Raw genomic sequence first — 13,969 nt, forward strand, 5'->3', positions numbered from 1 at the left:
AGAGGCTCCCAAGAGGTTTTTAAAGGCATGGCTGGGAAATGAGTCCCACATGAGCTTCTGCTGTTGCAGTGCTGGGACTCAAGCATGCTAGCAGGTGCTCCCCCACTAAGCCACATCCCCAGTCCTTTAGAACTCTTAGTACCTCAGAATAGTTTCAGGACCAGGGATGTGCTCTGAGCAGCGCAAACACATAGGGTAACTGCAAAGCACCTGTGATTATCTGTGACTTAATAAAGACTCAATATCACCATTTAGTTCTCTGGTCAAACCAGGCACATTTCAAATGCTCAAGAGTGGTACATGGCTAACGGCCACTGAATTGGGCTACACAGTCAGGAGTTCCTGTCAGCATAGAACATTCTTCCGGGAGGCAGAGGAAGACACAAAGCACACCATGCATGCTTCACCACCTTGTGATGGGCACCAGACAGACTTGCTACCTCTGCTCACCTGCCACTTCCCCAGACACTGCTGCTCTTCAGGCTAGCTTAATAGAGGTGATTCACCAAAAGAAGGGGGAGGGAGGGCTGGGGGTGCTCAGTCAGGTTGTTATCTCTGTGACAGATAAGTTCCTATTCTTTTCTTTTTTGTTTTGTTTTGTTTCGTTTTTGAGACAGGGTTTCTCTGTGTAGCCCTGGCTGTCCTGGAACTCACTCTGTAGACCAGGCTGGCCTCAAACTCAGAAACCCACCTGCCTCTGCCTCCCAAGTGCTGAGATTAAAGGTGCGCACTACCACTGCCTAGCCCTAGTTTCTTCATTGGTGAAGTCTAACAGGATACGCCTCACAGGGGTTCTGTGAGGGTTCAAGGAGCTAGCACAGGCCCAGGCTCACACAGTGCCAGTGAGGGGGCTGGGAAGGTGGCTGGGTTGGCAGAGTCCTTTAAGAAAGAGGAGATTTGACACAAACATGCAGAGCCCACCTGCAGAAGGCCTCAAAAGGAGCCAACCCTACTGACACTAGGATCTGGAGCCTCCTCCAGGTAGTGAGGACATGGAGTTCTTCTCTGAGCTGCCTGCTGTGGGGAGCTTAGTTGTATCACCCTGAGATGACTCATATGGAGTCTCCCGATATGCTCATCCTACCCACTGCCCTGTACCCTGATGAGACAAGGTTTCTACCCTGTCACACTGAAGCCCACATCTCTACATCTCCCCCGCCCAACCCTATCCCTCTCTTCTAGGCTTCTCGAATCCAGGCATAGTAATTTCTGGCCTCATCCCTTCCTGCCCCAGCCCAGTCTATGATTACTTCTTGCCTCTTTTTGCCCTGCTCTCTCCACAGGATGTGCCCATTTCCATGGCTGTGTCCCAAAGGTCACTCCTCTTTAAAGTCTGGCTTGAAGCCATAGAGTGGGACACTTCTGGATTCATCTGGTCTCCTTCACTTTGGCCTTAAGCACCCCCCCTCCCCCCAGCCATGACAAAGACACAGCATCCCCACCTGAGTGTCTCTAATTCTCAAGCTCCACTTGAGTCTCTGGGACCTGGCGCTCAGAAAGAGAGGGCGGCTCTGGTAAGCAGCACAGAATGCCCCTGCCTCACCTCCAGAGTCCGCACATGTGCCAGCATCTGGGGAAGTCTCTGAATCTCATTTTCACTGATGTCGAGGGTACGCAGGCTCCGCAGCTCCCCCAGGGTGTCAGGAAGCTCTTTCAGCTTGTTGTCTGCAGAGACCCAGATGGCAAACTCAGTGCCTCAGAGCCTCCTGCCATCCAGAGGACCCAGAGGATGGGCTGAGAGGCTGGCACTGCTTCGTAGCTGAGCAACTCAGGGTACCTGGCCTTCCCTTCTCCTACCCTCCAGGGCCTTTTCTCTGTAATACAGCACCACTGTCTCCCATCAGTCACAGGGTGAGCTAGCACTGTGCAGAGAGGCCAGGGGCAGTAAGAGAATGATGAAGAACTTGGGCAGTGAGGAAATTCCTCTTTGGAGGATGAGAACACTACCTTGGCACCTGGCTAGTCACTACCTCACTGTGGGCTGGGGGGCTGGGGGGTGTTCCTGAGTAAGCCACTGCTCTCTGAGCATCACTTTCCTCATGTTAGCTGGGCAAACCCCATCTTCTGCCTGCCTCAAGGACTTGTCAGGCCAGCCACAGTCATGTGGCCAGCCGTAGTCAGAGTCCCAAGCCACAAGAAGCCACTGCAGCAGCACCTCCTTCTGTCTTGCTCATTACTATACCCTTTTCCTATCACTTAGCTTATCTGGCACTACGATGGGCTGTAGTCTCTGATTCTGAGGGTCATGGAACTCTTTATAGACATACTGCCTTTGGTTGCCATGGAGACACACTGATCTAGCAGGAGGTCAGTCTGGCCTGCAGCATTGCTCTCACACTCAGTGGCCTGACTCTGGAGCTGCCTGAGGATGGCGTGGACAGGGTTTTGTGTCCCCACCTTTTACATTGAGGGTCTGGAGCTGCAACAGGTTCCCAATAGAGCGAGGGAGATGTGTGAGTTGATTCCTTTCCACATTCAATACCTAAGAAAGACAACAGTGACATGAGCCCCCCATGGGACAACAGTAGTGTCTGCACGCTCAGCCCTGTTCCCTCAGGTGCTGAATATGCCTGCCCTTATTTCTTCCAGCAGCCCCAAGAAGGATGTGTATGTTGCGGTGGTCCCATTTAAGACATGAGAGAATTGAGGTTTAAGTCACATGTCCAAGCCTTGGACACACTCCTACTTGAGGGCTCAACATCAATACTAATGCAGGATGCCTAGGAATCACATGGACCAATGTGGAGGGAGAAAGGTGTAAGGACTGTGGTATGGTTTCTATGGGTGAGCAATGGGGATGTCTAGCTCAGGGCTAGCCCCAAGTCAAGCACAGTGCAGAAACAGCTACAGACAAAGCACCAGGGAGCCTGGAGTGTACAGAATTTATCCTTTTAAATCAATATTTAAAATTTTACTTTTCTGTGTACTGCCTACACGTAAGTGCACCACCTGTGTGCAGTGCCTGAAGAGAACAGGAGAAGGCAGTAGATCTTCTGAAACTGGAGTTACAACAGATGGCTGTGAGCTCCCATGTAGTCACTGGGAACCCAACCAGGGCCTTGTGTAAGAGTAGCCTGTTTTCTTAACCACTGAGCCATCTCTATAGTCCCTAGAATCTGTCTTTAAGATGGAGGCCCACAAGGTATTTGTTTTGGGGGGGAGAAGCTGAAGCTATGAAGCCATGAAATTCTATGGAGTATACGCTGAGTCCTGGAAGACTCTCATGGCCAGGAGGCATTGATGCCAAGCAAAGCCAGGGCCCACTGCTGACAGCACATCAGAACATCCCTATGCCTTGCAGCCTTACCTGCAGGACTGTCAGCTGCCCCATGTCATCAGGAAGGGCTGTCAGCTGGTTGTCATGGAGATCCAGAACCTACAGAATAAACATGTCAGGTCTTCAAATCCCAGACTCCAGAGCAGCTGACAGGGGAGAAGGCCACCTCATACCTGGCAGTTTCATGATATCCCTTCCTCTTGCCCACCAGTCAGCATCCTATCTCATCTTTTATATATTATTGTTTGTTAGTGTTTTCAGATGGGCTCTCTACATAGCTCTGGCTGTCCTGGAACTCACACTGTAGATCAGTCTGGCCTCAAACTCCGAGATCCACTAGCTTCTGAGTGCTGGGATTAAAGGTTTATACCACCATGCCCAGCCCCCCTTTTTTTCCCCAAAGATTTTTTTTACTATTTTATGTGAGTTCACTGCAGCTGTCTTCAGACACACCAGAAGAGGGCATCAGATCCCATTACAGATGGCTGTGAGCCACAATGTGGTTGCTGGGATTTGAATTCAATGCTCTTAACCTCTGAGCCATCTCTCCAGCCCCTACCCCTCATCCCCCTTTTTTGAGACAAGGTCTCAGTATGTAGTCCTGGCTAACCTTGAACTCAGAGATCTGATCACCTCTGCTGGGACTAAAGGGATGTGCCAGCACACCCAGCTCCAGCTGCTCACCAGCTCATAGTCGTCTTCTTCTTTTAGGGTTTACAGAGAGGCTCTTACAATGTAGCCTAGGCTAGATCGATCCTCTTGCCTCAGCCTCTTTGCCAGTGCTCAGGATTGCACATATGTGCTACCATGTCTGGCTTCAATATTCTCTTTTTACTGACTATAAAAATTATGCAAGGCCAGGGGCATGAGCAGGAAATCAGCTTGGTGAAGTGAGCACAGCCAGTTCTAGGCCAGCCAGGACTGCATAGTGAGACCACTTCTTAAAAACAAAAGAATCACCATGGAGCAAAAGCTACCCCAACCCCACCTGTCGGAGCTGGTGCTGGAAGAGTGTGTGTTTTTAGCCTTTACTCTTAGGGTAGGACCCACCCTTACTAGCTTCACTTTCATACAGAACAACCCAAGGCTGTTGGAACTATACTATGATTCTACCATGTCCAGGAGGGGGCCACAGGCAGGAGGGAGCCCACGAAGGTCACTGAGAAGTCAAGTTGCCCTCTCTTTACCAACCATGCACACTGTAGTTCTGAGAAATGCACGCTGCTCAAACACCACACTGACCAGTCTATGAGGACCATTTGGTGTAAACTTTAACAGAGAACACTCAGGGAGGGTGTAGGGGCACAGCTGACACCTGGACCCCAGTTCCTGATGCCTGGAGGATGCCTAGTACCTTGATGGTGGCAAGGCTCAAGAGGCTGCAGGACTTGGGAAGCAGGGAGGTGAGGTGGTTTGTATGGACAATCAACACCTGGAAGGAAAGATGAGAGAGAGAGAGTAGTCAGGCTGCAGAAGAACAGCAGGCAGGAAGGCTAAGGGCGAGGTAAGTGGCTTGGCACAGGGCACAGGGCACAGGGTAGCTGTGCTGTGCTCCTTGAACCTTTGTTCAACTAGACCCACAATGAGGGAGATGTTAGAGTCATGGGCACTTCTGAACCTGACTCAGAGGGCTGAAATTTCTAGGGTGAAAGGGAGTCTGGGAGTCTAACTATCCTTTGATTCTGAGATGGGGTCAGCTAACAGGAGCTTAGCCTTTTCTGGTTCATGGAAACTAGAGTAGAGCCTTTCTTCAAGGGCAGTCATGACAACTAAGAAGCTAAATGGACAAATAATGTTTAGCCCAGGCTGTCACATAGTCCGATACTCAGCCTGTGTCAACCATGGCTATATTTGTTAGACATTAACTCCTGCTCTGCTGTTTCAGATGTAAGAATTTACTACACTGTTGGCAAGGAGCACACATGTATCCACCTGTATGCAAAGCCTAGAACGATCTTCTGAAAACACTTTCATTTCCTTCTAACAGGGGGAGTGCCAGAACACACTAAGTGTCCTTTATATTAATGGCACTGGTGGAGGCCTGGGGGAGGTAGACTCTCTTCTCTATTTAACTCACAATACCAAGACACAGCTATAAGTGCCTTCTTCATTCCACAGATGAAGGAACTGGGGTGTGAGCTGGAGATGGCTCGGCAGGTAAGAGCACTAACTGGTTTGTTCCAGAGTACTCAGGTTTGATTCCCAGCATCCACACAGTGGCTCACAACCATTTTCTAACTCTAGTTCTAGAGATCTGATAGGCTCTGGGCTCCCCAGGCTCCACATATGTGTGTGATACAGATAAACATGCAAGCAAAATATCCATACAAAGAAAATACTAAAAGCTAATAAGAAGGCTGGTGAGATGGCTCAGTGGTTAAGAACACTGACTGCTCTTCCAGAGGTCCTGAGTTCAATTCCTAGCAACCACATGTGGCTCACAACCACCTGTAATGGGATCTGATGTATTCTTCTGGTGTGCCTGAAGACAGCTACAGTGTACTCACATACATAAAATAAAAAAAAATCTTTAAAAAAAAGTTAATAAAAGAAAGAAATAGAGGTGTGAACATGTAAGGAAACTATTTAAGTCACAGAGCTAGTGAAAGGTCGAATCCGGAGCAGCCTGGAGTTGTCCAACCCCAGAGCCTGCTCTCCTAACTGTGACAACTTCTCCTGCAGGGCGGAAGGGTCAGAGAGAAGGACAGTGGCTTCGGGGACCATGGTTCCTCTAAGTCCCATGTGGTTCCCCCCAAGCAGACATTTAGCAAGTGAGTTTCTGAACAAGACTCTGCTCACCTTTTTCTGTAGAACTTTGCACGTTGCAAAAGCCCCAAATGGAATCTAAGACAAGACAAAGAGGGGTCAGGGCCTCATCGCCTGCCACTGTCTCACCTCTCTCTCTGTGGCACTGGCCTTGGGAGGTGACTAATCACAGTGCTGAGCTAGGAGAGGGCTCTGAAAGAGGGGAGCCGGGGGTGTTGTCAGCTCCCTTCCAGTCGGCTGGCAGGACACTGCCCAGCCTGCTCTGGCCTACTTACTCTGTGGTACCAGGAACCATCAACAGGTGGAGAGTCTGCTCTTGCAGCTCCTCAGGAATCTGTAGCTGTATCTCCCCCCCCCCCCCCCCCCCCCCCCCCACAGTACTGGGGACTGAACGCCAGGCTTCTTGCATGCTTGGCAAACTCTCCAGGGCTTTACTATGTAGCTCAGATTGACCTCAGACTCTCTACCTCTGCCTTGTGAATGGAATGCTGGGAATAAAGTTGTATTCCACTCCACCTGGCTCACTCTCTAAGTAGGCCCTGACTTTTGGAAGTTATGTTGAGGACAATTCTTTTGGAAAAGAACACGATATAAGGATTTTTTTTTTTTTTTTTTGGTTTTTCGAGACAGGGTTTCTCTGTGTAGCCCTGGCTGTCCTGGAACTCACTCTGTAGACCAAGCTGGCCTTGAACTCAGAAATCTCCCTGCCTCTGCCTCCCCTCCCACGTACTGGATTAAAGGCATGCGCCACCACTGCCCGGCAGGAACATCTTTTAATTAGTGCTTCTGGATGTGTCTGCACAAAGGTGAGGCAGACATCGAGCGTCCTACTCCCTATCTGTGTTTCCAGACAGTCTCTCAGTGAACATAGAGTTCATTGACTCAGCTAGGATGGTTGGCTAGCAAGCCCCAGAGAAGTCCTCATGCTTACAGGGCCAGCATTTCATTGGTGGAGCTACCTGCCGGTCTTTTACTTCTGCCATTTTGAAAGTCTCATTCCACATCTGTTTTTTTCCAAGAAAACAGGACAGATTAAATTTACAGCCTGCACCATCCTCGGTTTACCTCAGAGAGCTCACACTTAGAGATGTCAAGAATGTCATCTGCCCCAGCTTCTTTTGCCTGAGGAGAAAAAGATGTTTTTTAAATGAAATGTTTTTGAGGCAGGGTCTCATGCAGCTTCAAACTCATCATGTAGACAAAACTGGCCTCCAACTTCTGTCCTCCTGCTTGTGTCTCCCAAGAATTAGCTCTCTGCACAGCTTCCAGAGGAAAGCTTTTCTGACCCTTTTGAAAGGGTCAAATTTCTGGGCAGTAGTGCACGCCTTTAATCCCAGCACTTGGGAGGCAGAGGCAGGCGGATTTCTGAGTTTGAGGCCAGCCTGGTCTACAGAGTGAGTTCTAGGACAGCCAGGGCTACACAGAGAAACCCTATCTCAAAAATCGAAAAAAAAAAAAAAAGATTAGTGGTAACTGGTTATGGTTTTTCAGCCTTGAAGTGGTTTGTTGTTGTTTGTTTGTTTGTTTGTTTTGTTTTTTGGCTTTTGTTGTTGTTGGCTCTCTGCATTACCTTCCTGGAATCTTGCTCTTTAGCTCTGCCCACCAGTGGCTGGGTGAGGTACTGCCTAAGCACATGCAGCAATGCATCTCCTGGTGATACCTTCTGCAATTGAGGCTGTTTTTGCAAGGGAGGATCTCTATAGTTCAGGCTGACCTGGAACTCACTATGTAGCCCTCCATAGCACTGAACCTGCAGCAATCTTCTTGCCTTGGCCTCCCAAAGGCTGGAATCACAGGTATAAGCTACCACCCTGAGTTCCCAGGACTTCAAAAAAAAAAAAAAGCATTCAGGTAAAACATAACTGTAAAATGGAGAGAATAAGGGAAAACCCCATATATGTAAGGAGTTGGTAGGGGCCACAGCCACAGCCTCCTTCCATGCCCCAGTGACTGACTGAGGTCCAGCAGGGAAAAAAACCAACAGGTAGTGCCCTGCACTCATCCTGTGAGGAAGGGCATTCCCAGTGGATGGAAGGCAGAGCAAGCACCCCTGGAGACATTTTGGGGTGCAAAGGGGAACCGAGGAGCCAGAGACAATACACTGTGCCTTACCAGACACATCTGGTACTCCAGGCGTTTTCGAGCCTCTTCACTGGGTTTCCGCTTCCGAAAGAAGAGGGGCATCCTCCAGTGTGAGTTCTTCTGGACCCTGGAGGACAGGAGAGAGATCAGCACCTGGGAACTTGTACTGCATCCAACCTGCAGACAGGCAGCTCAGAGATGCATCAGCTGCTCTGTGAGACTGTGCGTTCCATGTGGGCAGGGTTGTCTGCCTCATCCAGCTGGGCCCTGAGCCCACACAGCAGTACCCAGTATTTTGTTTTACTGACAAAGCAATAAACACAGACTAGAGTGGAAAAAACATAAACACGCCAAGTGCTCTGGGCTTGGCCTACTTTGCCACTGGCCCTCTGTGGTGCTGGCATCACCTTCCCAGTGCTAAGTCCATTTTCCCCACCTAGGGAAGATTCCCCAGGTACCCTCCAAGGATGCTCTCTGAAGACTCTTGACCGACTCAGCTGATGAGTCACTTCTAGCTCTGGAAACTGTCAGAATGGAACCATCAAGACCAAACTGGAGGTAGCTGTGACTTGGGGGAACTCAACTATATCAAGACTAAAGAGATCTATGAGCTAAATAAAAATTAAAATGCAACCTTCAGGCACCTTACCACCCTTACAGCTGTTACTCATTTGAATCTTGTTACAGCCCTGTGGAGAATCCAGTGCTCAGTAAGTTCAGTCATTTTGGTGATAGGACCTGATTGTGGAAACACCAGCCTGGGGCACTCGCCTTTCAAGTCCTGATCCTGTGCAGCTTGCACAGCAACTTGGACCTCCCAGTTTAGCCAAGTTCATCATTGTGTCCTGAATTCAGAAGCTGGCTGCCCATAGCTAGGCCAGAATCTGCAACTTCCTTGCTGTATAAGGGCCAGCAACAGGAAGGACACAATCATCTGGAGCAAGTGTGTAACTAACAGCATAGGCTTTGACACCTAAGACATTAGCTGTGTCACTTTAGGTCACCAGTCGGAGCCGGTTTCCTCATCTGTAATATGGAGCAATGTTGCCAAGGCTGGGCTCTGTGGGGCTCAGTGATTTCATGTATGTCAGGTCTATGTCATAATCTGCCACAGGGTACCACACACATGACAAATGGATTCAAGGACTATTATTACAGTTGCTAAGGAGAAAAGGGCTAGAAGAGTCTTGCAGTTGAGGACACATTTGGTCCTTAGAGATTTTAGGTCTCTGTTCCTGGGCGTGGGCTGTCAGAGGAGGTTGCTGGGCCTGCAGGGCCAGCTCAGGACTCTCTCCTCACTCACTTGCAGGCACTCCTGAGGAACGATGAGAAACAGCTCTGTCCATCCCTTACAGATGGCCATGACTTACACTTCTGTCCACTAATGACTAGCCCTTTCACACCCCTATCCTCCAGGTCTACATTTCCAAATACTCTCTTCAATGACTACTCCCCTGTCGTCGTCGTCCCCCCCTCCCCCAATTCCCCTTCCCTCGACATTCTCAACAGGGCTTGACATTCTCAACAGGGCTCGTTCAGTTCTGGTTTGAACTTTCCTGTCGGTCCAGCTTGGCTGGGAAGAACCACACCCATCCTTCCCTGGCAGAGCTGGCCAGTGGCTAACCTGGCTTTGTGGATGGGGAGGTCCTCCACCGATGTTCCGATTCTGGCGTGGACCTCAAGATAGGCCAGTCACTCTGAAGGCTTGGCCACAGATACAAACCATAGGCCCCCAAAAGCTGAGCTGGAGTTGGGTCTCCTTCAAACATAGGAAGTGAGGACCGAAACTTTAAATTTCAGAAAGACATGCAACTCAGGATGACAAAGTCTCGAGATTCTAGAAACCAAGGGATTGCAGAATTAAGAGCCGTGATTAGACGCGAATAGTTTGTTCCTGTAACTAACATGCACATACCGCAAACCGGTTAGAAGGGTACTAGGGTGGCATTGGTACTAGGGTCCCTCAAGCCAGGTGCAGGTCCCTCAGGGGATGGGCGGGGCCCTGGGCTGGGGACCAGGGGCTCCAGAGTCACCCTCAAGAGAAGGGAACATGGAGTACATCAGGAACCAGGAACTCTGGCGCAGCCCTTCTACTCTGTGCCCAGGCAAGGTGCTCCGAACCTTTACCCGTCCCGAATCCCGAGCTCACCCATAGACCCAGCTCTGCAGTCCTCAGCCGCAGACTCCTGCCCATAAAAAACAGGGCGTCCAGGGTGTCGCCCAGAGACTGGGTGGAGCCAGCAGTTATCGCGAGAGCCGAGCTTTTCCGCCTATATCCGGCGTGGGCGGAGCAGCATCCGTCTTTTCGGCTTTCGGCTCGGAGGAGGCAACGGTGCAACTTTCTTCGGTCGTCCCGAATCCGGGTTCATCCGACACCAGCCGCCTCCACCATGCCGCCCAAGTTCGACCCCAACGAGATCAAAGTTGGTGCGTGCCCTCGCCGCGCCCGGGCTCCTGGCGGAGCCTTCTCCGCCGCGTGCTGCCCCGGGGCCTGGCGGGTCTCCCTTGGGCCCTGTCTTCCTCGCGTGTAAGGGGAGGGAGTTCCGACGCTCTGGCAGCCTGTGCGCCTTAGGGTAAGGCCTGGCCGGGAGGTCTGCGGCCCGACGGCGGCGCGCAGGGCGGCCTGCGGCGCACAACGCACAATTCCAATTTTGCTTTCTCCTCAGTGTACTTGAGGTGCACCGGAGGCGAGGTCGGCGCCACATCCGCCTTGGCCCCTAAAATCGGTCCTCTGGGTCTGGTAAGTGTCGCCACTGAGAGCCGTAGACATGTAACGTGCGTGCCGCTTGGCCTCCATAAGGGTCGTGTTTCTGTGGAGGTCAGAAGAGTGCACCATGTGCCTGTTGCGGGCCAGGAGGTGGGAAAACGGAGATAACATGTGCTTGTAGGTTCGTGGCACAGCCCAGTTGAGGCAGCTTAAATCCCAGCCACTAGTCTGCACCTTTAAAGGCGCACACTCCGTGGGTGTAACCCATGGGAACATAGTATTTAAAGCTTTGAGGGTGTCCCGGTGCTGCAGAAAGTGTTTTGCTTCATTAGCCCTTCTTGCAGAGTTGTCTTAATAGAGATGTAAAGCCCGTGTGGGAAGGTGAGGAGGGCTGGCTAGCAGTGAACTTGAAGGCCTTGGATTCATGGTAACAAATGCCGTTATTTCTACAGTCTCCAAAGAAAGTTGGTGATGACATTGCCAAGGCCACCGGTGACTGGAAAGGTCTCAGAATTACAGTGAAACTGACCATCCAGAACAGACAGGCCCAGGTATTTACATTGCTTGGTGTGGGGGAGGGTTGAGGTAACAGCCCTCAGGAATCATGGGTTTTGCAAAGATCTCCCTGTATTGGTGAATCAGTTTTATCTTTTGGGAGGGTGTTGAGACAGGGTTTCTCTGTAGACCAGGCTGGCCTAGAAATTAGAAGTCCGCCTTCCTTGTTTTATCTTTGTAGGAAGGCTATAACACTGTTGATTGTGAAGGTCGGTGGTGGGTGCCAGGGTGCATGAATCCACTATGCTATGGATTCAAGTCTGATGGAGGTTTGAAGGTTTCCTGGGCTGTGTTCATATTGAGTCTCTCTGCAGATTGAGGTGGTGCCGTCTGCCTCCGCCCTGATCATCAAGGCCCTCAAAGAGCCACCAAGGGACCGGAAGAAGCAGAAGAACAGTACGTAGATCCCTCCACTCCAGTGCTTGTGTTGTCCATGTCATGAGACCTAGGGTTGGAATGAGATCACATTAGGCCGTTTGTTGCCTTTCCTGGGTGTGGAACTGACATTCCACCCTTGGCCTTGGGAATTTAAGCTTATCTACTTCCATGCCTAAAAATAGTGTTGCTGGTGAGGATTTGGTTCTGCCCTAGCCACCCGCCACTGCACCTGACCAGTATTATTGGCTGGTGCAATCCAGTGGTGAGCTGACAGTAAGCCCCAGCTTTTAGGAAACAGGGTTGTCCTACATGTGGGTGACTCTGTGCCGAAAGCCTGGGGACAGCCTAGAAATAGGTGGAATGATCTTGTCTCAGAGGATAGGGCAGAAGCTGTAAAAGGCCCTTTTTTCTTTCTGCAGTTAAACACAGTGGAAATATTACTTTTGATGAGATTGTCAGCATTGCCCGGCAGATGAGACACCGGTCTTTGGCCAGAGAACTTTCTGGTAAGAGCAAGCTATTTTTTCTGGATGGCTGCCATTTTGCTGTTGAAGGTTCAAGATTTGGATGGAGTATTTTTATCCATGGGTCCATGTTTTTTTCCTGTGTTCCTGCAATGGAACTCTGGAATTCTCAGTCCCCTGCAACTAAAGGTTACCATTCTTAATATAGGAACCATCAAGGAGATCCTGGGTACTGCACAGTCTGTAGGCTGCAATGTAGATGGCCGCCACCCTCATGACATCATAGATGACATCAACAGTGGTGCAGTGGAGTGCCCAGCTGTAAGTCACTGCATACTATAGTGGGGGAAAGCTGGGCTTTTGTTGCCCCTGGTGTTTTACATGGGCATTATTAACTTTGTACTTAATGTTCACCATTGTGATTGACAATTTTTCTTCCCTTTCCTACAGAGTTAAGAAGCAACAAGAAAATATTTCAATAAAAGACTATCTGATAACCAATGAGCTTGGCTGTTTTTTGGGGGCAGGGGAGGGTTCTTGGATGTTTAGTATGACGGTAGTAGCAGGATCTAGGAAGCACTGATTCAAAGTCCTGGGGCAGTGAGGGCTCAGAGCAGCCTGGAAGGAAAGGCACATTTCTGTGGGTATGGTTAGAGAGGTGCAGAGAAGGGGGTGCTCTTAGATTCTATGGTCTTATCTTACTGAGGAAGTTTTGTTTTTTGTTTTTCTCAAGACAGGATTTCTCTGTAGCCCTGGCTGTCCTGGAACTCAGAAATCCCCTAGTGCTGGGATTAAGTATGGGAGTCACCTCTGCCTTGGGCAGAGTCTTCCCACAGATAATACAATAAAGCTTGCTCTAGATCTGTCTCCATCTTGGAGGTACAGGTGGGATCTCGGGGTTCTACACACGGCAATTGCATTAATCCTTGGCATTTTCTATGAATTGGGAAGGTTACTTTTGGTAGATTCTCTAAAATTGATTACAAATGTGAGTAGTACAGCAGGGCATGTTAAAAGAGCAGCTTAAACCAGGATCAAAGGCAATGACTGACTTATACAAGGGAAAATGCTTCCCTACCCCCACTTCAGTTTTTTGAGACAGGGTTTCTGTGTAGCCTTGGCTGTCCCTGGAATTCACTAGACCAGGCTGACCTTGTACTCCTTGTACCTCTCTCTGCCTCCCAAGTGCTGGGATTGTGCCACTACTGCCCAGCAAGGGAAAATGCTTTAAGGGTGACTTGAATTTTTCTTCCAATAAAATTTTTAGGGGAACCCAATGCAGTTAGGGCTGCAGCAAACCTGGGACACAAAGCTTGAATTTGATCCCCAGCATTTGTTGTGGTTCATAACCATTCCAAATAGATAGCAGACATGCTTATGCAACAGTGACCTGAGTCACTTTTAGCTCACCCATCTATTCTGGGGGCTAGGAGGGAGGTGTCAAAGAGCCTGTGCTGCCTGTAGAGTCCTTTTTACCATAAAGGTTAGTCCCTGGGTCCTTGTGCTGTGTGGGTTGGTGTTACCAAGGTCCAAACTAGGCATCAATGTCACTGTTCTACAAGTTCAGTAAAGCACCTTATATGTGATGTGTTCTGTGAAGGTATGAGCTTCTAGAAACCAATTCTTTTGGAGAAAATGTCTGCATTAAAAGTACCAAGCAACTGCACCACCAGAGCAGGCAAGCTCTTGGCACAGACTATAATTGTGGCCACAGTAGATCTTAAGTACAAGGTTACCCTG

The 13,969-nt window shown here is 49.8% G+C and overlaps 2 protein-coding genes and 1 non-coding gene across 8 annotated transcripts in view; 2 read left to right on the top strand and 1 right to left on the bottom strand.

Moving 5' to 3' along the window:
* Lrsam1 (leucine rich repeat and sterile alpha motif containing 1) overlaps window positions 1-13,969 on the bottom strand; it is a 45,609-nt gene that overhangs the window by 29,365 nt on the left and 2,275 nt on the right. For 4 of the 6 annotated variants that reach the window (XM_031369878.1, XM_031369877.1, XM_031369882.1 and 1 more), the window contains exons 2-10: window positions 10,275-11,832; window positions 9,750-9,962; window positions 8,156-8,252; window positions 7,109-7,165; window positions 6,077-6,121; window positions 4,632-4,709; window positions 3,308-3,376; window positions 2,398-2,482; window positions 1,544-1,665 (exon numbers count right to left, since the gene is read on the bottom strand). In XM_031369878.1, coding sequence (XP_031225738.1) covers window positions 1,544-1,665; window positions 2,398-2,482; window positions 3,308-3,376; window positions 4,632-4,709; window positions 6,077-6,121; window positions 7,109-7,165; window positions 8,156-8,227 — 528 coding nt within the window. In that variant the 5' untranslated portion in view covers window positions 8,228-8,252; window positions 9,750-9,962; window positions 10,275-11,832. The remainder of the gene's footprint in view (window positions 1-1,543; window positions 1,666-2,397; window positions 2,483-3,307; window positions 3,377-4,631; window positions 4,710-6,076; window positions 6,122-7,108; window positions 7,166-8,155; window positions 8,253-9,749; window positions 9,963-10,274; window positions 11,833-13,969) is intronic. The other 2 variants (XM_031369879.1, XM_031369881.1) reach the window with 2 other exon arrangements.
* On the top strand, window positions 10,399-12,733 carry Rpl12 (ribosomal protein L12). Its single transcript, XM_031369883.1, has 7 exons — window positions 10,399-10,552; window positions 10,792-10,865; window positions 11,285-11,383; window positions 11,702-11,783; window positions 12,185-12,271; window positions 12,438-12,550; window positions 12,680-12,733. The coding sequence occupies exons 1-7, from the start codon at window positions 10,516-10,518 to the stop codon at window positions 12,683-12,685; spliced, it is 498 nt and encodes a 165-aa protein (XP_031225743.1). The 5' UTR covers window positions 10,399-10,515; the 3' UTR covers window positions 12,686-12,733.
* LOC116092716 lies at window positions 11,982-12,111 on the top strand. Its single transcript, XR_004119439.1, has one exon. It is a non-coding gene; the product is annotated as a small nucleolar RNA SNORA65 (small nucleolar RNA).

This window comes from Mastomys coucha, unplaced genomic scaffold (genome assembly GCF_008632895.1).
Source record: "Mastomys coucha isolate ucsf_1 unplaced genomic scaffold, UCSF_Mcou_1 pScaffold15, whole genome shotgun sequence".
Taxonomy (NCBI): domain Eukaryota; kingdom Metazoa; phylum Chordata; class Mammalia; order Rodentia; family Muridae; genus Mastomys; species Mastomys coucha.

Coding starts and splice junctions, on each gene's coding strand:
- Rpl12 (XM_031369883.1), top strand. CDS start 10,516: ATGCCGCCCAAGTTCGACCCCAACGAGATCAAAGTTG. Junction 10,866..11,284: donor AAATCGGTCCTCTGGGTCTG/GTAAGTGTCGCC, acceptor TTATTTCTACAG/TCTCCAAAGAAAGTTGGTGA. Junction 11,784..12,184: donor CCGGAAGAAGCAGAAGAACA/GTACGTAGATCC, acceptor TTCTTTCTGCAG/TTAAACACAGTGGAAATATT.